Source organism: Seriola lalandi, unplaced genomic scaffold, assembly GCF_002814215.2.
Source record: "Seriola lalandi dorsalis isolate HSWRI2012SDOR001 ecotype SW California unplaced genomic scaffold, Sedor1 jcf7180002054657, whole genome shotgun sequence".
NCBI classification, from domain to species: Eukaryota; Metazoa; Chordata; class Actinopteri; order Carangiformes; family Carangidae; genus Seriola; species Seriola lalandi.
Window position 1 is genome coordinate 1217713 of NW_019525210.1, and position 23084 is coordinate 1240796.

General features: G+C 41.2%; 3 protein-coding genes across 5 annotated transcripts; 1 reads left to right on the plus strand and 2 right to left on the minus strand.

Moving 5' to 3' along the window:
- The first annotated feature begins 106 nt into the window (after positions 1 to 106).
- rps18 (ribosomal protein S18) lies at positions 107 to 4171 on the plus strand. Its single transcript, XM_023420782.2, has 6 exons — positions 107 to 250; positions 1447 to 1545; positions 1799 to 1885; positions 2897 to 2998; positions 3625 to 3716; positions 4052 to 4171. Exons 1-6 carry the CDS (start codon positions 107 to 109, stop codon positions 4125 to 4127), a joined length of 600 nt encoding a protein of 199 aa, XP_023276550.2. The 3' UTR covers positions 4128 to 4171.
- An 865-nt stretch (positions 4172 to 5036) lies between these two features.
- Positions 5037 to 12600, minus strand: LOC111665707 (E3 ubiquitin-protein ligase RING2-A-like). 3 transcript variants are annotated; one of them, XM_087177817.1, is made up of 8 exons: positions 12567 to 12591; positions 12326 to 12376; positions 11237 to 11338; positions 10907 to 11067; positions 9692 to 9916; positions 8684 to 9004; positions 7785 to 8049; positions 5037 to 6919 (listed from the first exon to the last, which is right to left on the minus strand). In XM_087177817.1, exons 3-8 carry the CDS (start codon positions 11312 to 11314, stop codon positions 6755 to 6757), a joined length of 1215 nt encoding a protein of 404 aa, XP_087033943.1. In that variant the 5' UTR covers positions 11315 to 11338; positions 12326 to 12376; positions 12567 to 12591; the 3' UTR covers positions 5037 to 6754. The 3 variants fall into 3 exon arrangements, with proteins under 3 accessions (XP_087033943.1, XP_023276548.1, XP_023276547.1); XM_023420780.2 differs by having other exon boundaries at positions 9701 to 9916; positions 12326 to 12600; XM_023420779.2 differs by having other exon boundaries at positions 12326 to 12600.
- Positions 12601 to 15807: 3207 nt separating this feature from the next.
- Positions 15808 to 22204, minus strand: LOC111665730 (uncharacterized). Its single transcript, XM_087177830.1, has 3 exons — positions 22113 to 22204; positions 20926 to 21019; positions 15808 to 20838 (listed from the first exon to the last, which is right to left on the minus strand). The coding sequence occupies exons 2-3, from the start codon at positions 21014 to 21016 to the stop codon at positions 16439 to 16441; spliced, it is 4491 nt and encodes a 1496-aa protein (XP_087033956.1). The 5' UTR covers positions 21017 to 21019; positions 22113 to 22204; the 3' UTR covers positions 15808 to 16438.
- Positions 22205 to 23084: the final 880 nt, after the last annotated feature.

The window sequence follows — 23084 nt, forward strand, 5'->3', positions numbered from 1 at the left end:
AACACGATATTAATACGAATATATGTTCTGTGAGTTACCTAAACACAAACAATATACGTCAAAACATGTGATAGTTGTTCTGCTATCTTTAGGTTTTACCATAAATATGTGTGTTTGTTTTCGGCAAACTGTCAGCAACTCACTAGTCGGACACATTGATCATGATGGACTGACTTCCGTTCGCTTGTGTGGTCAAACTCTCGCGAGATCGTTGCAGCTTCCTCTTCGCACGGAACCTACTTCCAAGATGGTGAGAACGTTTTCTATCAACCTGAAATAGTTTTGAAATCCGCCGGCATCTTGCTTTAATTTCACTTGTTTATTACTTTCAGAGCGACAGTGAATGTTATGAATCTTGTGTGAGTGGATGGTTGTAGAATTGCTGGTATATATGTGCCAGGATGGACGTATATTTAGACAGTTTCATGTCAGCACTGAAGTGCGGGTCAGGGACCATAGTAGCTAATGTTTCCCTAAACGTCTGTTTTATTTCTGTGGTTTAAGCCCAGATATTCTGTTTTATCCCGGTCAAAAGCAGAGCCGTTACCGGACGGTGCTTTTTGTTTTACGGGTGCTGCTTACAACATTAAAACGCGTGAGGCGGTTAGCTCCTAAAGCTATCTAGCTTTAGCTTGTCCCACTGGAAAGAATTCAGCATGTTTGGCTCACCGGTGTAAATGCGAGGTAACCGGGTTCATTTAAGTGCATGGAGGCTTGAGTTTGCAGTTTGATTAACTCCATGTGTTTTAGTCATGTTGAAGCTGCAGGTGAGCCCAAAACGCCGGTGAAGTCGATCCAACTAGAGCCAAAAGTGTTAGCTGCAGATGCACAGAGACCTGTCCTGCACTTACCTAACTACTGACCTGACTAGCACCCATTTTATAGAATAGTATGCACAAACAGAACAGTTATTTAGGATGTAGACGTGGATTCTTTTGCCGCTTCCAGCACAGTAGCAACTAGCATTGAGGATTAATGTCTCTGAATCGGGTAAAAGCTTCTTTACACCGAGGTTTTAAAGAGTTCTACAGGAAAAGTCGTAAAAGCTGGTCACCAGTCCAAAGCAGTGATCCAAGATCTCCCTGTGAGACACTTCTACTGACAGACGATTTGATGTTTTTTAAAGTTAAACTTGAAATGATGCAAAATACAGCGGCCAATTTTCTAAGTGCTGTTTTTAAATTGTTTTAAGTGGAAAAAACACCCACAACCTTTCCCAGATCAGGAACGAGTAAAACAAAACACACCCGTCCACTTTTTCGGTGTATAGGAGCATCAGTGCAAGATTTTAGTAGATCCAACCTGCACAGTGTTGCATACAGTAAACTTAAGCATTGTGAATGCCACCAATGATGATGATCCAATAAGCGAATCTCTTAACAGTGAGCAACATCAGTGTTGATTGAAAGTCAATCGTCCCTGATTATCTGTATTCTCTGTTTTCAGTCTCTGGTCATCCCTGAGAAGTTCCAGCACATTCTTCGTGTTCTCAACACGAACATCGATGGTAGGAGGAAGATCGCCTTCGCCATCACTGCCATTAAGGTGAGCTTATCTCTGAAATAAACAGAACTCTTAAGTGATGGTTTCACAAGAGCCACAGCTCTTAGCATCTATACTCTAGGTATTTCCTTGACTTGCTGTGTTTAAGTATAGATGTATTTTTGCAGATTGTTTCGTGAGAGATGACATGTTTCTCATGTGTTTTCTGAAGTTTAAGATTGTGGACGACAAAGTGTTGTCATTCTGTTTTTTATGTGGGACAATGACACTAATTTCTCTCTCTGTCTTGTCTCAGGGTGTTGGCAGACGTTACGCCCATGTCGTCCTGAGGAAGGCCGACATCGACCTCAACAAGAGGGCTGGAGAGCTGACTGAGGAGGAGGTGAGGAGAACTGGGAGAGTGCAGAGTGTTAACACAACAACAAAAACCAAGGACAACTGATGTGGACTTTTACAGATTTCCCAGATAGGTGTAAACGTTGTCCAACATGCAGAAATCAACAACTTGTACAAAGGGTTGTGGAGAAAGGGATCCACTTAGATGCTCTGAGTGGCAGGAAAGTGGTGTTTGACTCGCTCAGTTTTAGTACAAGTTGTAAAACGAATTGTTTTTGTTCTGGTTCTGAGTCAGTACTTTGAAACTTGTCTGAAGGGGAACTGTATTTGTTTTCTCTACATGAGTTACTTTTCCAACCGGCACCTCAGCATCATTTGGGTTCATCATCACTGTAAAGATGCAGTTGCTGCTGGAGTTGCTTTCAAACAGCTGTATGAAGAGCTGTTAAACTGAGCACAGTAGAAACAAAGGCTGCTTCCCCCTGTGCTAAAATCCCTAGCTTACAGTGTCTTATATATTGTTTTGAATTGATAGATTATCATGAGACAATTTCATGATGGATAAATACACAACTAAGAATTATGAACAAAAAGAAGTTGCATCTTTTTTACTTTGTTGATGCAAAGCAGCAGCTGTTTCCTGGTTCTGTAGTGACAGAGCATATTCTAGAAAAAATGGTAAAATGAGAGTTTGAAAGAAGAAACGAGTAACTACCCTGTACAGTTTGATAAGTGTGTGTGGGTGATGGATAGATATGGCTGTGTGTGTGTATATGCAGATGCTGTTGCAGCAGGTCAGGAGTCTATAGAAGCCACATCATTTCTAACCCCGGTTTGTGCATCGTGTATATGGGCACATAAAGCCCCAAGTTCATGAAACATTGCTAGTTTAATCATCTTATAGAGAACCTAATGATTACCTCTATGACCCAAATATGTGCCAATATATGAGGTGCTCAAACTGCAGCCACTCTCTGTTGTGATCAGATTGTACTTCGTTTGTATTGTTGGCACATTATGTTTCCATCTTGAGTTAACGGCTGTATGTGTTCTCCAGGTTGAGCGGGTGGTGACCATCATGCAGAATCCTCGCCAGTACAAAATCCCAGACTGGTTCCTCAACAGGCAGAAGGACGTCAAGGACGGCAAATACAGCCAGGTAGGTGACGATCTGGTTTCCAGAGAATGTGTACTGACAAATGTCTGTCAGGGCCGGGGCAAAGAAAAATAAACAACTATTCTTACAGATGTCAGGTAAACTCTATTTTACTCATCTACAACAAAACATAGTCGGTCTGAGATAAACAACATCCTCCTGTTTCATAAAGAATCATAACTTTAAACATATTTGAGATTCAAAATTCATTCCTGACATAAGGAACAATAAAAACTTTAAGTCCATTTAGTAGCTGTTCTGGAGCTTTCTCTCGCATCAGGCCAGTTTGATTCAGAGTAAGTGCAACAGGTAGAATTTCCATTCAGGTTGTATGTAAATCCTGCTTCGCTACACTATCACAGTCTCAGCTAGAACCGCACTGATAATCAGCTGATACTAACTTATGGCTGATGTTTTGGTATCGGTGCATATTTGGTGGATAAGTAACAATAAACGTCAGAACAGAAAAGCCAAACTAGGTTCGTAGTGTTTTACAAAAAATGTCACCGTGACAGTTTTTCCTTGACAGCTGGTTGTACAGCTACACTTAAATACCTTCTTCTTTTGTTGTTGTTGTTTTCTGTCTGGTATGGAACAACACTGGGCTGACTGGTCGTGTCTTGTTTCAGGTCCTCGCCAACGGTCTGGACAACAAACTGAGAGAAGATCTGGAGAGGCTGAAGAAGATCAGGGCTCACCGTGGTCTCAGGCACTTCTGGGGGTAAGAGATCTGACCCAGTCTGCACCTTTTTAGGTTTCTTTTGTACAAATCCACTTTGTCAAAATGGTTTGTGGTGTTCAGAACGACAGGTTGCCAAAACTAAGAGGATCCAACTGAAATCCCAAGTGTGCAGCTTCTGCACGGGTCTGAGTGCTTGCATGTCCGGAAATATGAGGCTTTAGAAAAGCTGCTCTGTCTTGATGCATTTGAAAGTACAAGGGCAACGTCATACATAATGTAAAACTGATCTCTGGTGTTTCTTGGTTGGGGGGGGTTATGGGTTGTTCAAGCACGTGGCTTATTTTAACTCTATTCCCTCTTCCTTCTCTTTGCAGTCTGCGTGTGCGCGGTCAGCACACCAAGACCACCGGCCGTCGTGGTCGCACCGTCGGTGTGTCCAAGAAGAAGTAAACTCCCCTGCTTCCCTTTGTTTCAATAAAACCACATTCACAAAATGTCTGTCCCAGTGTGCTGTGTCACTCAGAGTTCAGATGTTCACTGGTGCAGGGTTCAGGCTGAAAATGTTACATCTTGGTTTCTTGGGTGTTTTATTTTCATACAGTTCTGTTTAAGGGGTTGTTTAGTTTACTGTCAATTACATAAGGTTAGGGGCTAACAAGAGATGCGGGTGGTCAATCAAAGCAGCACAGGTGGAGATGGCCTCAGCTTTAAGAAACAGACAACAGATGTCAGTAACTGAGTCAAGATCTAATCAAGAATTAAGAGTTTTTGTTTCTTTCATTACTTTTATTGACTCAATCAGTTTGATACTATCGAGGATTGAAAAAACACCTTGTCATTCCATATATAAGGACTAAATGAGTAAATCTTGTCAGTGAACCAGTCGGCATGCAGCATGCCTGGACCAAGATCTAATATTGCAGGTGATTGGCTGTTTATTTACACTAGCAGGTTTGAGTGTCTAAAGAGATCAAGCTTAAAAGTTGAACTAAAATTTGTAATGTGTATCGTAGTTTTCTTTGTTAAAATGGACTGGATAGATTGGTATTTTTAAGAAACCATATCAAAGTAAATTTGTAGGAAACTAGTGGATACTAATATCTGTATATGAACAATTTATTTATTCATTTTTTTTACTTATCTACCACATCGTTGAACTTTTTCATAAATACTGACTTTTATTTGGTTCCAAATTGTGTTGGCCTTTCTTGTAAATATCCTTGTGATTAAATGCAAAATATAGTTTTCTTTTAAATTTAAATTAGGAGGAAAGTTTCTGGGAAATCAGCTGGAAAAAAGTTTCCCATAACCAACAGATTCACTTAGAGCCCCTATTTAAAACACTAGCCAAACACCCGATTCTCATTACTTCAGTTTATTGTGTTGCATTGCTGACAGAAGGATACAAGTGTACATTAATGCAACAGAGCAAAAAGAAAATATTGCATTATTCTTAATATACAAATATTCCATAAAAACTGAGGTAAGGTAGGAAATGATATGGCTGCAGGAAATATAAAGTGCGCAAGGACAGAAGAAGTGGAGCAAAGAGGTTTATGGCTTTTTAACAGTTTTTAAAGAGTTTCATGCAAACACTTTGTATTTTACAGGAAAAAGAAGGTAGTGAACCTCTTGGAAACGAGGAGGTAAGGTGGGCGTTACAGCTACATCTTTTAAGGTGGAAAATGAGGGAATTTTATATCTTAGTAAAATATAGGGGAAAAGTTTTAAGAACCTGACACATCTTTATATCTCATAATGACATAATGGAAATGTGTAAGTAAAGCAGACAGGGAGCTGCATGTATAGAAAAACTAAACTACCCGTCTGTCATCCCCAACTTAAATCAACTCAAATGCTGCTGCAATGCATGCTGGGATTCAGCCCTGGACAGGATGAGCAGCTCGAAAAGAAAAAACGGATGCATTTGCGGAAATGTTAAATGGCGAAGCGCCAGTTTGTGTCTTTTAAGCTTATGTCCTGTTAAAGTCGGTTACAGCTGATACCAAAGTTAGTTTAGTTGCGTTTAAAGCGGGGTGAAAGGTAAAGCAATACTATAAAAAGGTCCAACTAAGCACATACACATAAAGCAGAATTACTTTTAAAATTGATTGTTAGGTTGATCCTGTCACTCGGGGGGGGGACACAAAGCAGCAAAGAGCTTCAGTCATTTTCTTAAAAATTAAATTACACAAAAATTTCATAAATAGCTTCAGTCAGACATTAAGTTCAGATCAATTCATAACTTATAAAAATTTTTCCCCTTGTTAAAATCTTTACACGAAAACACTCTAATTTCTCTGATCTTGCTGCAAAAAACTTACTCTGAAATCTTAAACTTGACTTTTTTTGAAGATTGATTTAATCAGTGAAAGATTTAAGACAAAATACCTGCTCAGATTCAAGTCTTTCTTTCTTTTACATAACCGTCCAAAAGAGATTTTTTTGGAGCCTAATTCTGAAATGTTTCAAGTCATAATCTGGATGCTATTTTCTTCAGTTTGCCAATTTTCATATTTCATTTTTTTTCAGTTATATGACAGTTGTGTTAGGAGAAATAAATAAAACGTGTTTAAAGATAAGAAGTGAAAAGAATCCCATCTGGAGTCAGAACTGAAAGTTTTCATGTTAGTGGTCTAAAAAAAACAACAAAAAAACTCATGGGTGCAGGTTGTAGCTGCAGGAGACTCTGCACAGCTATGTCTGTTTAGATCTGTGCTTTTCTTATGTGATAAGATTCAAATGATGGAAAACAGAAGTTAATAAGTCAGATGCTTCATATCAGGAGAAAACAAAGTGGTCCCGCTCATGTCCAGGTCCATCAGCCACAGTGACGGGTTATAAACTGTCAGAAAATAATCTGCTGATTTACCAGCTGTTATTTAGTGGTTTAGTTTTTTTCTTCTTGGTGAATCCTCCTTAAAAAGAAAAAAAAAAAAAAAAAAATCAGGTCTCAGGTCAGATTCAGTTTACAGGTGAAATACGCTGATATCAATGTGGCGGCTGAGCTTCCATCTTCAAAAAGAAGACGTGTGGGTAAATGAAAGGAGAGAGAAAAAGCAGCACACTCCTCTCCCTCACCCCTCCCTCTGTGGAGCAGGAGGAGGAGACTTCTGTTGGGGTGGCTGCTGTGGTTGTGGCTGCTGTTGGTCCTTGGTGGGGGCGTAGTAAAGCTCCAGAGGCTTCCTGACCTTCCAGTATTTCTCATTGACCAACTCCAGAGTCAGAGAGCCGTTCAGCGTCTGAGAGGAAGAGTGAGAGAGGAGGGTTTAACGAAGGAGAGCAGAGGGAAACATTCAAACTTAACTGCTGTTATCAGGTTAAACAGGCTGCAGCTAACCCTAACCTAAGTATTGGTTTCAGCTCAGTTCAACAGCTCAGGTACAACTCAAGTTTTCAAGTTCAAGTTTTTGTGAAAAAAAAAAAAAAGTTACGTGTTGTCAGGGTTGCCAGGCAACAGTTGTGGTGCTTTGCGATGCAACAGTAAGGGTGGCAGCCCCTGAATTGGGACACAGATTGTGTGCTCTAAGGGTTCTCCAGAGGAACGGTCACATTGCTTTTGAAAAGAAACAATGTCAGTGGCAGAACAAACAATGTATTGATTAGTTTTCTATCTTACAAGGTTTTCAAACTGAACGCAACGTGCAGTAAACAGACCATCAACACAGCCGGACTGTACCGATTCAGCTTGTCTGCATCGTCTGTTGCCCAGACTCCCATTTCTCAAAACTCCCTATTCTTTTCTGTGATTTCTCTTTTTCATTAACTAAAGTTCTTCCTCATGTTGAGAGAAAAAGTCATGGAGTCATTAAATTCAAAGGGGTTCATCCTCCGAGGACTCAACAAGGTATTCCATTCGGTTAATAGGGATTTGGATGAAAAACAAGCTTTTTTTGATTTTCTTTTCTTTTCTTTTTTTTTTTTTAAATAGTATCTTTGTCTTATGTGATTGCAAACGGAAAATCTTTGGGTTTCAGACTCTTCCTTTAACCTTTAAAAAGATTTCAGCTTGTGATTGGCTGCCTGTTTTAAAGGAGCCATTCACATGTTCCTGTCTCTGTCCACACAGCTGCTCGTGATCTGATGTAAATGTGTTTGATCACTCACGGAGAACTGTCCTCCTCTGGTCATGATGTAGATGGTGTACTGTTTCTCGCTGATGTTGGTCAGACTCGACCCCTCTCCGCCTCCTGCAGCTCCTCCCGTTTCTCCTCCTTCCTCCGCTCCTCCTTCCTCTCCACCACCTCCCTCCTCTCTCTCTCTGTCTCTGTCCTCTGCCTCGCCGTTGGTCCGTCTGTCCTCCAGAGCGATTCGCAGAGCGAGGTATTTGGACAGATGGTCCACTGTGGCATTGGCGGTCGTCTTCACGTATCTGCAAGGAAAGGAAACATGAACAGGAATAAGGGCAGATGAGGGAACATTTCCTCAGTCATAAATTCTTCTGACTTTATGAATAGTTCCCTGAACAAGTTTACTGTCGACCTTTTTCTAAATTTGCTTTAAATACAAGCTAAAAGCTGAAATTTCCAACCAGTGTAGGGTTTTATACTTACTGTCCTGAAGCTGTAAGAACTGTTGAACTCATAATTATGGCAACAACATAAACAATTAAATATAAAACTACACAAAATGAATATCTAAAATTTTATTTTATTTTAAAGACTCATTTAGTAGTAAATATACTAAGGACTAAAATGCAACCTGACATTTATTATATAAATGTAATTTAATAATTTACTATAATTCATATTTATTTTATTTATTTACTACTCTCAGCAGAAACTCATCAAGGTTTGAGTCAGCTCTTAAGAAACTGGGCTTTCTCATTTTTTATTAAACAAACCAATGAAACATATGATCATTCCTAATTTAGATAACATTTTTATTTTCTAAATTAAAAAGAAAAGAAAATTGACCCAGTCAAATTAACATAAATCCTAAATCCTAATTGAGGCAGGCAAATTTCTTTTGTAAGGGGGCAGTAAAAACCTGTGGTCCAGCCTCACCTGGTCTGGTTGTAGTCCTGGGCGTGGACCAGCTGTGGGTGTGGTCTGAACACCAGCTCGATCTCCGAGGCCGGCCCCTCTTTGTGGCGTCTCAGCGGAGGCGTCGGGCTCCCGCTGTCCGCCTCGGGCCCCGAGCCGTCATCTGAGACTCGCGGTCTCTTGCGGCTCGGCCCGGCCTCCGAGGGGGTCTGACCACACGGGTGGGGGGTATGTGAGGGGGCGGAGTCGTGGGACAGGTGTGATCGGGCGTCACCGTTATCCTCCCCGCCACTGAAGGTGGTGTTGTCGCTTTCCTGAGTCGGTTTCTTCACACGGTGGTTCCTGCAGGACAGAGGTAAACACATGTCACCCACAGTCCGACTTTAAAGGATGATTCTGGTTCAGCTGGTGTTTCTGACACAAGATGAACTTAAAAACTACGTTCCATCAAAAAAATGACACAGTCTGACGTACCAGCCATTCAATTACACTTTACCCTTCAAACACTTTCAGGTGAGCAGAGGACCGGGACGAGTGATATGGAAAAAAATTAAATCAAGGTACATGTGAATTTATATTCTAATGTCAACAAAAATGGAAATAGAATCAACTTAATACCTGACAAATGAAGGTATTTCTGAACATATATTGCCCACATTAGTCTCCAGTCACAGATATTACAGGGAGAGATACATCATTTTATAGAGTGTAAGAAAAATCTTTGGGAGGTGATTTGTTCAGTCCGATTGATGATGATTTAAGAGAGTTCATTTTCCATAAACTGTGTCAACAAATCCCTGAAACATTGTGCGGTTCAGATGATCACAAACTAGAATGGCTGTTTGATTTTGATGTTAAAATTTGCCAACTCAATCTCAAAAGTCTGGAAAAGGGGTTAGGGTTGTAGACGGTGATGGTCTGAAGATTTGATTGTGAAACTTGCTTCTATTTTTGGACTTTCTCTGTTGTTTGGGAATGTCTTTGCGACCTGTAACCGACCCCCAGTTGTCTCCCCGTTTTGTCCCCCACCTCTCAGACCTGTAGCGGGCTTGCTGGCGGAGCCCCTCCTCAATGCTGGAGCTCAGCGCCTCCTTGTTGTGCAGCCTGTTCAGCCGGTCCAGGACTCGACGCTGGTGGGCCTCGTACTCGTCGCGGCTCGGGTAAATCTTTGAGATCAGCGCGTCAAAGTTTGAGTCTCGGCGCAGCGAACGCCTGGAAACCAACTTCTTCCTGCAGGTCGGACATTCTTTGTTCCTGAGGAGGGAGGAAGGTTTGAGATACGGTGACGTGTTCATTCTGAGCTCACATCTTTCTCAGTCCACGGTATCTCCACAGTGCTTTTTAATTCTTTGCAGTTAAAATAAAGCGAATAAACAAGTTTTAGTCATAGCTCTCTTGTGTCACTTTACTGAAGTCAAAACAGCAAATACTAGAAATACCAGAGGGGCAGACAGAGTGATGGTCTTAAAGCAGCGTTTACACCACATGGAGGTCGTTATATCACCTGTAAAAACCAAGTAACATAAACAAACTGACAGAAATGTTCATCTCGTAGAAGATGCTGATTAGTTTCTTCTACTGGTATCTTTTTCATACCAGACCTGAAACAATTCAAGTCAAGTCAATCGACAGAAAATTCTGTTTGCAACCATTTTGATGATCTGATAATTGTTTGTCGTTGTCATTTCTCATGCAAAAAAAACACATTTTCTCAGGTTCCAGCTTCTCAGATGTGAGAATAGACTCCACTTCTAATAATATGTGAAAAAAAAAAAAAAACAATCACACAATTGGTCACAATTATTACAAACTAACTGATTAATCGACAAAGTAAATCAGCAGATTAATCGATAATATGATTTACGCTTATCAAAAAACTGTTTGGATTAAGATTCATTGATTAGTCGATTGAAAGGAACTTATTTGATAACAATAGTTATCAATATATAGTCAATAGTATAGTCAATCATTTAGTCACCAAGCAGTTCCGAACACAAGTCAAGTTAAATGAATCAGCAGTTAACAGCTGTGTGTGTTGCTGCTGTTTGTAGACTTGTTTTTACAGCAGTTACAGCACTATGACCTGAACAGTATGATACAGCACAAACATACTGGTTGGACAAAATAAGCAATTTAAAGACATCACCATGGGTTCTGGTAATTTTAATTGTACATTTTGTTGACATAAAAACTGATTAATCCAAACAAACAAACGTTGATTGGTTGCTGTGGCGTCGCTCTTACCCTGACCGCAGGGCGGTGACGATGCAGTCGGAGCAGAAGCGGTGCAAACACTCTTTGGTGGTCATGGTGTTCTTCAACATGTCCAGACAGATGGGACACATCAGCTCGCTGTGCAGAGAGCGAGGAGACACCGCCACCTCCGTCCCGTCCATGATCGCCTCCTAAAAGCACACACAAAAAAACTCACATTAATACCATCATACCTGTGAGGAGAGCAGCTGCCAACAGTCACATGTACGTGTAAAATGTGACGACAAATTGAGCAATACACAGCAGCATAACATCATCTCCCAAGGTCACACACACAGACACACACACACAAAGGTTTACCTGAGGGCTCCTGTGCAGCTCATACAAACTCAGCTCCCAGGTCTTACTTGGAGTCTGGATGTTTACTGGAGCTGCCATAGCTGCTGTTTCCCACAATCCTCACTGCAGGGAGAGAGAAAACAAACAGATATATAAACAGGTAAGTACATCTATACCTGTACACCAAACCAAACATGGAGCTGATTCAACATTCAGAAATACGTTCACTGAAACTTAACACTTGATTGAGGTCTAGAATTGTTTTCTGTCTCTTTCTAGTCAGTTGATTGGTTGAACAGTGACTTCATACAGAGGCTTTAGACCAGGGACTTCCCTGACCTGACAGCCAACTAAACACAATGTTAAATTCTTCAAATTTTACACTTGTCCAGTGTTTTATTTGAAGTTTCGATCCATAAAAAGATATGTGTGGTTTAAAGAACCAAAAACCATCTCCTTGTACTTTACATCTCCTATCTCAGGCCTCGCTCGGGAGCTGTAGTAGCAAGAGGTCGGTGAGCCAATCAGCAGAGAGGCTCTCCATGACTGTTTCGTCGTGAGATCACAAAGTTACAGAAGTCCCGACGGCTCGTTTTGAGGCTCAGTTTCTGAATACAGGGTGTGTGCATATCGCTGTGGACTGAGTACTTTGACATTTTCACAGTATTAATACAGAATCTAGACCTGCTTTATAATTAAAAAAAAAAAAAAGACATGGAAATCTCACTTTATACATTATGGGACCTTTAAATAACTGAGGTGTTTGCCACACAATAGCTACCCTGAAATGAAGTTTAGAGTAAAGCTATTCACACATCACAGTAAGAGTATAAGTTGGTTGGGTGATATTATAGAGGTACTGTGATAGGAGAAACACTCTTTACTGTGATGAAAACACACTCCCCGTTGAGTCTCACACTGACCCGCCGACGTTACAACTTCGAACCAGGACGAAACAGAGATTCTTCACCACGATTTAAACCATAAAATAAGTTTTTAAAGTTTAACTCATCTGATGGTTTGACAAATAAATAGACAATTCATCATATTCCTCGGTGAAAACTCGAGAGCAGTGAGAAGGAAAAGCAGAAATTTTAAGTATAAACTCACCTGACGCTGAACTGATGGACAGCTGACCGGAGGAAACACGACCCCCTCCCGCTACACAGACACACACACACAACCGCCTATAAACTACTCAATAAATCTCTCCAACAACACACACCGCGGCTTATTTTTCGCCTGAGTCTTCACACTGTCGGTGGAGTGGTGATTTAGTTCAGGCTGAGCCTCGCTCGATGAATAAAAAGACAGAAATAAAATCAAGAGCGCAACATTTTCCAATACCCACCAGCTAGCTAACGTTAGCTGTGGCCATCTTTCTTCTTCTTCTCCCCGGAACAAGTCGTCTACTGCCCGGCTGCTGCTCGGCGTCCTCAGCGCCTCTCAGTGGTCAGATGGAGTATTGCAACATACATTACCATTCCACACAATATCCTTCTATTTTATCCCTATTATTAATACAGTATAAATATATTCGATTGTTGTTACTCCTTTGTTAAAAAAAAAAAACTAACTTTAAAAAAAATATCTAATTCTTTTTGCAGAATAACAAAACACTAAATAAACTATAGGTTGTAGAATATGGCAGATGAAGGGTTGATCTATAGCTCTGATTGGTAATTCCGTCTCTGATCAGATTGTGGGGCTCAGGAGGAAGAGAGGGTCGTTCACTAATCAGAAGGTCAATCAGACAATTTATATACAGGTCAGGTTTAAATATTAAACATCCTCATCGAGCAATCTTGTTTAAACCTCAGCTGTATATAAATTGTCTGATCTATTATTTCTCATGCTGATGATGGCTAATAGCTGAAACACGTTGTTTGATTTCCCCTTATTAAATAATAAGGTTGGAATAAACTAGAGTCCCAAGAGACTGAGCTAAAAACTATAACCAGACTGTAACTCTAATATACACTGAATATACGTGCCCAGCCCCCTCATACACTGTGCATACCTTTGATTTTCAGCACCTTATACAACTTTTTCTTTTAAAATGAACTTTTACAGAAATTAATGAAATAAGTGCCTGATAATGGGGGAGGGCAGTGGATGCTATTCAATTCTTTGGGGACCATTATTATCAATTTATCACAATCTGGCCTGGAGTTCTTTTCAGATCTTTTTGTGCTGGACAGACATCTTCAAAGCTTGCTGTTAGCATGCGAAATTAAAAGCTAACCGCATTATTAACATTTTATTTCCTTAATTGACTGTACAAGCAACAAATAAGTGAAAATTACACCAGACATACATGTAAGTAGAGTAATTATATATTATACAAGAGGACAAGGTAGAACTCATGTTGCAGCTGTTGGCAGGCGAACTGCCTCAAGCAAAGGAGAACAAGGCGGCATGCCATCCACATTCTTTAAGGAAAAGGTTCACCTATACATGCTAACCTGCATTTGAAACCATTTGTATTACAGCATGACTGTACTGAATTAATAAGCCGCACGTGTGAAAATGAATGCTACCTTGAGCCTCTAAACAAACCACTGCTCCCAGAGATAAAATGGAAAGAATATACATATTTACTATACAATATATACTATAATATATATAGATATAATAAATGGTCGGGGGAATTTAGGTCACTTAAGTCTCTTTTTAAGGTGCAGACATGTCCTAGTAAAGAAGTTTTGTTTTTTTTAAATTATTGAGTCCACTCACTAAAGCAATGCTTTAGGAGAACCTTCATCTTTAGCCACTTTTCGTTTATTACAGGGAAACATCAGACATCAAAATAAGGGTGAAGAATTAGAATTTCTTATTTTTTTATTTATTCAAAAGCTAATAAGCCATCTACTTCGCTGTGGTCTGCTGGAGAGGGGGCAGCACTGACAGGGATAGGCAGAGGCTCAACAAACTGATCCGGAAAGCGAGCTCTTTAGGTGACAGGAGGATGTTAGCTAAGCCGACATCCATCATGAACAATAACTCTCACCCTCTGCATGACACTGTAGGGTCTCTGAGTAGCTTCTTCAGCAGCAGACTTTTACATCCTCGCTGTAAGAAGGAGAGGTTCTGCAGGTCCTTAATTCCAGCAGCTGTCAGACTCCACAACTCCTGCTCTTCCTGACCATGTGCAAACTTGCACTTTTTCATGTACATATCGTGTGTATTGTGTATATTGTATTTATTAGTGTATATTTGGTATATTTTTGTTGTATATTTCCATAGATGTTTATTCTATAGATGTTTATTTTTCTGCTGTGGAAAATGAATTTCCCAGTTGTGGGATAAATAAAGTTAATCTAATCTAATCTAATCTAATCTAATCTAATCTAATCTAATCTAATCTAATCTAATCTAATCTAATCAGTTGGTTAGCTTATCTTAACCTTTAGCTTTGCATATTTTAGCGATAAGACTGGAGACAGCGGGGAAACAGCTAACCTGGTTCTGTCTGAAAATCCACCATCCAGCACATCTAAAGCTAACTGGTTAACATGTTGTGATGATTGCGTGATGACCCCTGGGGTCTTCTTTACAACACCCACACTCACATTCTTCACTCATGCACACCACTAACTTCTGACTTCGTCTTTATCAATCGAATTTTCTTATTACCTAACAGGAATGTTTTCAGTATATTAACTTTTGAGACAGGCTCCCATAGAAGCTTAATAACTCTGCTGTCATGGGAACACTCATCTTCTCATCACGGTGAATGTCTTTGGTTTATTATCAAAGAGGAATGATACTTGGAATGTACTAATTGGGTGGCATTTCCTTGTAAAGTTCAAGCTGTGGCTGTGGGCACCACACCTCACACTGCACCACCCTGACCGTGCACATGCTCATAGGAATGTGTTGGAGTCAGCCACGACAGCCTCAGGGCTCTGCTGCAGCTCTTATCTTAAACTGTAATTTATCCACAGTGAGAGAAATGAAAGATGTGATGGAACCGGGCTTCTGGGAAATGGGCATTTTCAATATTTTTTTATAGACCAAATAATTAATCAATTGATTAAGAAAATTATCTTCAGCTTAATCATCAAGGAAAAAATTGTTAGTTCCAGTTTTAGTCAGTGCATATTACACAATGACAATCTGGTGGGTCAACTATTTCTCCACGGTGAGAGGGAACGCAGTAATGCAGTGTATTTTAATATTGTTCAATTACCCCACCAGGTAAAACTCCTGAATTCCTGAGTGCAAAAAAAGAGGGTGCCCATTACAAAAAAGTAATGTTAAAGGCAAAACACTACAACTACACCATCACACCAAATGAAATAATAAACTGTGTACTGATGTCAAAACAACTTATCCTCCATTGTCTCACTGCTCACTGAGCAACAGTGTTTGTTAAAATTAGATATTATACAAAATGACAAGCCAACATAGGAAATGAAAGGGCACTATCAACTAGCTAACATTAGTCACCTAAACTGTAACTTAAAGCTAAAGTTAGAAACCAGCTAACACTAGTTAGAAGCCCTACATAGACATTTAATACATGTTTTATGGCATACAGTGATAAACCTCTGGCTTTGAAGTGCTGAATGAAACAGAATGAGGCCAAATACAGTTATACTTCATTTATTGATTCACAATTTACAATCACAAACATTGACAATTCAATACTACTATTAGTTGCAATAAACTATAAAATAGGCTATTTACGCTTAATTCAATATCAAGAACGTAATTCAAATGATAATTGAATTCTAGAATCTTTTTCGCACACACACACACACACACACACACACACACACACACACACACACACACACACACAAACAGGATGAGTACAGTACAACAACTTGACCTGTTGTCAATCTGTTGGCCATGTGATGTACAGTCTAACTCACACATGCACACAATAAATAGGACAATAAATATAATAATTTATACTATTTTGAAAGGTTAAATATCAGCCACATTTGCCACTTTTACCGATTAGTGAAAGCAATAATATACATTTTTATCACCGTACCCACAGTCAGATGACTGGTTGACCCTTCCTCTCCTTTCTTAACACTTCAGTTCTTTGATCCACCTTCTCTGAGAAAAAATTGAATTTTCCTAATTTGGACACACGATAACTGGGAGAAGTAAAATAATAAAATGATAAAATTAATAAATACATCTTGATATTCTTCAGTTAACTTATGAGTCCGTCTATCATGACAGTTAGCTGTATTTTGTTGCTCTTTACACAAGCACGGCAACCAAAACAGCCACTGTAGCAGAAATCAGGCTGAATCTGTTGCTGACTACAACTGCTGTTGCTGCGTTGTTTCCTGCTCCGGATCCAGTTCCGGATCCAGCTCCGTTTCCATCTCCGGCTCCATTTCCATTTCCATTTCCATTTCCATTTCCATTTCCATTTCCATCTCCGGCTCCAGCTCCTGTTTCAGTTCCTGCTCCTGATGATGTTGATGTTGATGTTGATGTTGATGTTGATGTTGATGCTGGTGTTACTTGTGTAGTTGTTGCAGTGTTGTCAGGGGAGGTTCTTTCCACTGCCGCTTCTGCTACTGTAGCTGCAGCTGAAGAAGTTGTTGCTGCCACATTAGCTATTGATAACAATAATTCTGCTAGGTCTGTTGCGTTTTGTGCTGTTGTGGCTGATACTGCATCTATTGCTGTTTCCATTAATGTTGTTGCTGCTGTTGCTGTTGCTTGTGCCAACTCTGCTGCGGCATTTGCCTCTGCTACTGATGCACGCTTTGCTGCTGTTAGCTCTGTGCTTCCTGATAATATGTTCTGTAACTGTTCTGCTGCTTGTGCTGAGTCTGTGGCCACAGCTCTGGCAACTTCTGCAGCTGCTGACATTGTTTCTGCTGTTGCGTTTGCAGCTGCTGTCACTGTTGCTGCTGCTGCTGCTTTCTCTGCTGCTTTTGCTGCTTTTGATGCTGTTGCTGCTATTTGTGATATTTGTAGTGCCTCTGTTAGTGGTGATGTTAATGCTGCTTGCATTGCTGCTTGTGCTGCTTCTCGTGCTGCTTCAGCTGCTTTTGTTGCAGCAATTGTTGCACTCTCCACTGTCGCTGACCCTTTTGCAACTAATGTGGCAACTGTTGCTGCTTGTTTTGCATATTTTGCTGCATTTTTTGCTGCTGTGGATGCTGTTGGCCCAGCAGCTGCAGCTGCTGCTGAGGCAGCTGCTGAGGCAGCTGCTGCTGCTGCTGTTGACCCTACAACTGATGCTCTAGTTGCTGCTGATGCTACTGCCGCTGATGTTTCTACTGTTGTTCCAGATGTGCTTTCCGTTGTCGCTGCACCACCGTCTGATCCTGGATTTACAGTAGTTTGTTTTGGTGGTACAGTTGTAGTTGTGGTTGATCCTTGAGATGCCGTTGACAGTGCAGCCTCTGCTGCTGTTGTTGCAGATTTGGCTGCAGCATTCATCGTTAATGTGATTATTTCTGTGTTGTTTCCTGTTGAAGCTTCTGCTGCTGCTTCTGCTGTAGCAGCTGCTGTTCCCACTATATTTGCCACTATTTGAGCTGTTGCTATTGCTGAACGTGTTACATCTGTCATTCCTGCTGCTTCTTCTGTTGTGACTGCTGATAATGCTTCTAATGCTCCTTCTGCTGCTTGTTCCACTGTTCTTGCAGCTTCTGCAGCTTCTGGAATTACTTCTACTGTTGCTGTGTCCGAAGCTGCACTTGCTGCTGCCGTTGCTGCTTTCCTTGCTGCCATTGCAGCTGTTGCTGTTGCCTGTGCTATTTTTGTTGCTACACCTGCTGTTGATGGTGGTGCTATTGCTGCTGCTAGCATTGCTGCCAGTGCTACTTCGTCTGCTTTGTCTGCAGCCTCTTTGGCTGCATCTGATGCCAATGTTGCTGATGCGTTTCCTGCTGCTACTAATGTGGCAGCTCTAGCTGCTACTTGTGCCGCATTTACTGCAGATTGTATGTCTGTGGATGTTGCTGCTCCAGCGGCTGCTGCTGTTGAGGCTGCTAATGCTGCTGCTGCTGCTGCTGCTGCTGCTGCTGATGTGACCGCTGCTTTAATTTGTCTTTCTGAGGCTGGTTTTGTTGCTGCAGTCACTGGTACAGTAGGTGATGGCACTGGGGATGCAGTGGTGCCTGTGTTTGGGAGTGCAGCTTCTGCTGCTGTTGCTGCTACTAGTGCGCCTTTTGCTGCTGCCCTTGCTGCTGCTACCATTAGAGCTGCTATGTCTTCTGTTGTTGCTGTTCCAGTTGCTGTTGATGCTGTCATTGCTGTTGCTTCTGCAATTTCTGCCACTAGTTTAGCTGCTTGTACTGTTGGTTGCCCACTGGATGATGATAATTCATTTTTTAATATTTCTCTAGTACTTCTTGCTTTTTCAACCACTGTTGTTGCAATTTCTTTTATAGTTGTTGTGTTACCCGAGGCTGCCATTGTTGCTGCTTTTGCTGCTTCTTCAGCTGCCTTTGCTGCTATTGATGATGCATTTGCTAGTTGTGCAAGTGCTTCTGCTTTTGATGGTGGTGCTGTCACGGCTTCAAGTCTTGCTGCTAATGCTGCTTCTTCGGCAGCTTTGGCAGCTTGTCTTGCTGCTAATGCTCCCAATGCTGCTGGTTCTACTCCCGTTGACACTAATATGGCAACTGTGGCTGCGTCTTTTGCAGCCTTTATTGCCTTTGCTGCTGTTTCTGTTGTTGCTCCAGCTGCTGCAGAAGCGGCTCCTGCTGCTGCTGCAGAAGCGGCTGCTGCGGCTGCTGCTGCGGCAGTCGATGCTGCTTCTGCTGTGACTGCTGCTGTTGGTGCCGATGTTCTGGGTGATGTGTTACCTGAGGTTGTCATTACTGAGGTTGCTGGTGTTGTTGAAGGGCTGTCTGTTGTTGGCTGTACAGTTGTTGCTGGTACCGTTGTACCTGGCTCTATTCCTGCTGCCGCTATAGCTGCTGCTCTGGAGGCAGAACCTGCTTCTTTTGCTGCCTTTATTGCCTGTTTTGCTTTTTCAATGGATGCTGATGCCATTTCAGCAGCTGCCTCTCCTGATTGGTCTGATGTTGCTGCAACTGCTGCTGCAGCTCTGTCTGCCGCTGCTTTAGCTCTGTCTGCAGTTTTTGCTGCCGATGCTGCTGCTGTCTCAGCTGCTTTTATTGCTAACTTTATTACAGCTTGTGTTTCTGCTGATGTTGATCCTATGGCTGTTGTGTTAAGAATTGCTTTTAGTGCTTCTGCTGCTTCATCTGCTTGATTTGCTGCTGTTGTTGCAGCTGTTACGGCAGTTGCTGCAGTTTCTGGTGTTGGCTTCAATGCTGCAGTATCTGCTGCTAATCTTGCTGCTGTTGCTGCTGCTTGTGCTGCTGCTGCAGCTTTTATAGATGCTACAAGCGGTTGCCCAGCTAATGCTGCTGTTGCTGCTGGTGCTCCTGCTGCTGTTTCTATTGCTGCTGTTGCAGCCGCTATGGCTGCATCTGCTGCATTCTTTGCTGCTTCTGCTGCCTCTGTTGGCGATGCGTTCCCATCTATCAATGCTGTGGCAGCAGCAGCTGCTGCTAGTGCAGCTATTGAAGCATTTTCTGAAGCTGCTGTTGTTTGTCCTGCACTGACTGCTGTTGTCATTGCTGCAGCCACTGCGGCTACTGCTGTTGCTGCATTTGTTGCTGCTGTTGCTGCTGCTGTTGCTGCTGTTATGGCTGTTGCTAGTGGTAGTGATGCATTTGTTGTAACTGGTCCAGTTGTTGGTGTAGCTGCTGTGGTTGTTGTTGTAGCTGTGGGTTGTGTTACTGCAACAATGGCTGCTGCTGCTCTTCCTGCAGTTGCAGCTGCCTGTGCTGCCGCTGTTGCTTCTTTAGCAGCTTCAGTTGCTTCTGCTGCCTTCTGTGCTGCTGTTTCTGCAGTTGTTGCTGTTGCAGCAGCTGCTGTAGCTTCAGCTGCTTCTCCTGCTTTAGTTGCTGTTGTTGTGGCCAGTTGTGCTGCTGTTTCTGCTGCTAAAACTGATAACTGCTTCAAATCTGATCCTGTGTTTCCGTCAGTTGTTGAGGCATTGACTGCTCTTAATGCCACCTGTATTGCTTCCAGAGCACTTACTGCAGCAGCTGCTGCTTCTTTTGCCTCGGTTGCAGCTTCCTGTGCAGCTTCTGTTGTTTGTGCAGAAGCAGCCTCTGCTGCAGCCTTTGCTGCTGCCTCTGCTGCAAGTGATACATTTGATGTTGCCTCTGCTACTTGTTGCGCTACTTCCGCTGTTATTGCTGGTGATGTTTCAGCTGCTTGTTTTATTGCAATTGCTAAATCTTTGGTTGCGTTGGCTGCAATTTCTGCTAGTTTCGCTGCCTCTGTTGGTGATTGTGTGCCATTTATTACTGCTGCTGAAGCTGATGCTGCATGTTGTGCAGCTATGGCAGCAGCTTCTGCCTGTGCTGCTGCTTCTTCAGAGGTGCTTCCCGTAGTGACTGCTGCTGCTGTTGCTGCTGTTGCTGCTGCTGTTGCTGCTATCGCTGCTGACATTGCTGTTGCTGCTGCTGTCGCTGCTGCTGTCACCGTCTCTGCTGGTGGTTGTGTTGTTGTTGGTACCGTAACGGCTGTGGTTGTGGTTTGGTTCGTCATTCCTCCTACACTTTTGGGACACCTGAGTTTCAGGCTTCCCTCAGCAGGCTGGCTGTTGGATGCTGTTTCCATTTAAGAGTTTGGTCAGAATTCAGTCAGATAATTAAGCTTTAATTATGGTTTCCAATTTAAACATATTTATTACTTACCAATCATGAGGACAAAGATGAAAGCCTTGATAATCATTCTGATCATTTTCTGTTCTCCTCCGCTTTCTTTTCCAAAACCAAATCCGAACATCTCCTGTAGGAAAATGAAAAAGAGTAGAAGTCAGATTGTTAATGTCTACAGGAATATTGTTAGTAAAATGATTGCATGCTTCAGGCCATTGTTTGTGGTCTGTAAGCATGTGTCACAATGTTCTGGTCCCTGTATAAATTGCTTATTTGAAAAACCTGCTGATGTTCCCTCCCTTTTCCTCAATTATTAAATTGGTCCATATTGTTTACAGATGGACTTGAATGCAAAGAATTACTTAAGTTGTAGTTGAACATTTAAAAAGTTAAGAGATGACATCAGCATGTGATGTGAACGAGATGCAAGCTTGTTTCTTGTTAAAGTGAGAGGCAGCTTTTAATATTAGCCTGCTACAAGAAAGTAATAAAGATGACGATGACTGGTTCTATGATGAATATTATGTAAGTGCTACAACAGCAGCTAAACAGCAAATCTCAACACCCATGAACACACTTTGTTGCTGAAGAGTCAACACTGCATGACTTTAATCTTAACTTAATAAATCCCACCGTGGAAAAGCAAACATCTTTGAATTCCTTCTGATTCCATTTGCATCAAATGCATAAAATCTGCAAAACCTCAGAAAAGCAAATGCTCAGAGCCCAAAGTAATCTCATCCAGAGGCTGGCAGTCAAAAAAGGTAAAGGTAAAAAGATATTAAATTTATAAGTCAAATCCTCACAGCAGTGAAGCTTTGTATCATAAAATGTTCCTTAATATTAAACAATTAATTTACAATACAATGTATCATCAGACAATAGGTACACACTAATGTTGTTTAGTTAACAAAAAAAGTTAATCAAAAAGAGCAAATTAAAATGAAAAATGAAAAAGTCTCCCCAAAGATAATCCTTTGATTTGTGTATTCATGTATTTCCAACCTTCTGCACAATATGCATCTAGTGAAAAACCTCAGATTTGCAAAATTGAAGCTTTTTACAAATTGATTCATAAATGACAGAAATATGACCAACACATATGCACACATTACAAACAAGATTAACATAAACATAAATAAACATCTGAAATCAAATCAAATCATTTAAAAAACATTTCATCAGATAAGATTCGGATTCTTAATCTTCAGTGAAAGACTCACTTGGATGTTGAAAGTTCACTTTCCTCTGTAGTCTCTCGCAGTATCTCTCTCTCCTTCGTTCAGTTTGTCTATGCTCTCTGTGTCTTGGTGTCCTTTACCTCTCTATATAAGCTGTTAGGTAAGAAAGAAGGGCTGTATTTAACTAATTATTGATGATGATTATGATAACAGACATGAAGGCTCTTCCCTCCCTGATTGAGGCGTACACGTCAGAATGTCTTTTTCTGTACACAGCCGAGTAATTGGATGGTGAACGCCTGGATGTGGGAGATGCTAAACTTGTAGAGTGACATTTTATGCAATTTGACAGTGCAGCAGATAATTGAGACATGCACTGTTTAAGTTGCTAAGTATCTGAAACATGTTTTTAAATTTAGAAAAAAACAAATAAATACACTGTGTCCTCCCACACAGGTAAGGCTACATGTCACTGCTGCCAATTTTAATAGTTGTATCAGGATGCATTGAAACAAAAACCAAATAAACACTTTTTCATAGGAAAGGAATGGAGTTCTTATTATTTGTTTGTGTGTGTTTGTATTTAATTTCTTGTTTTCAAATAAGTCAAATAAAAGATGCAAAACAACGACATCAAGATGCAAAACAACTACAAAGAAATGCGAACAAGTGCTACGAGATGCAAACAACTACCAATAGATGCCAAACAACTACAAAGGGCTGCAAAACAACTACAGAGAGATGCAAAACAACTACAGAGAGATGCAAAACAACTACAGAGAGATGCAAAACAACAACAAAGAGATGCAGAACAACTACAGAGAGATGCCAAACAACAACAAAGAGATGCAAAACAACTACAGAGAGATGCCAAACAACAACAAAGAGATGCAGAACAACTACAGAGGTGAACCAGGTGCAGGAACAGACCGCTGCAATACCGAATGGCCACTGCATCCAGGTAGGGAAAATGGTGAGTCTGTTCTTTGCAACATGAACATTCAGATAAGATAC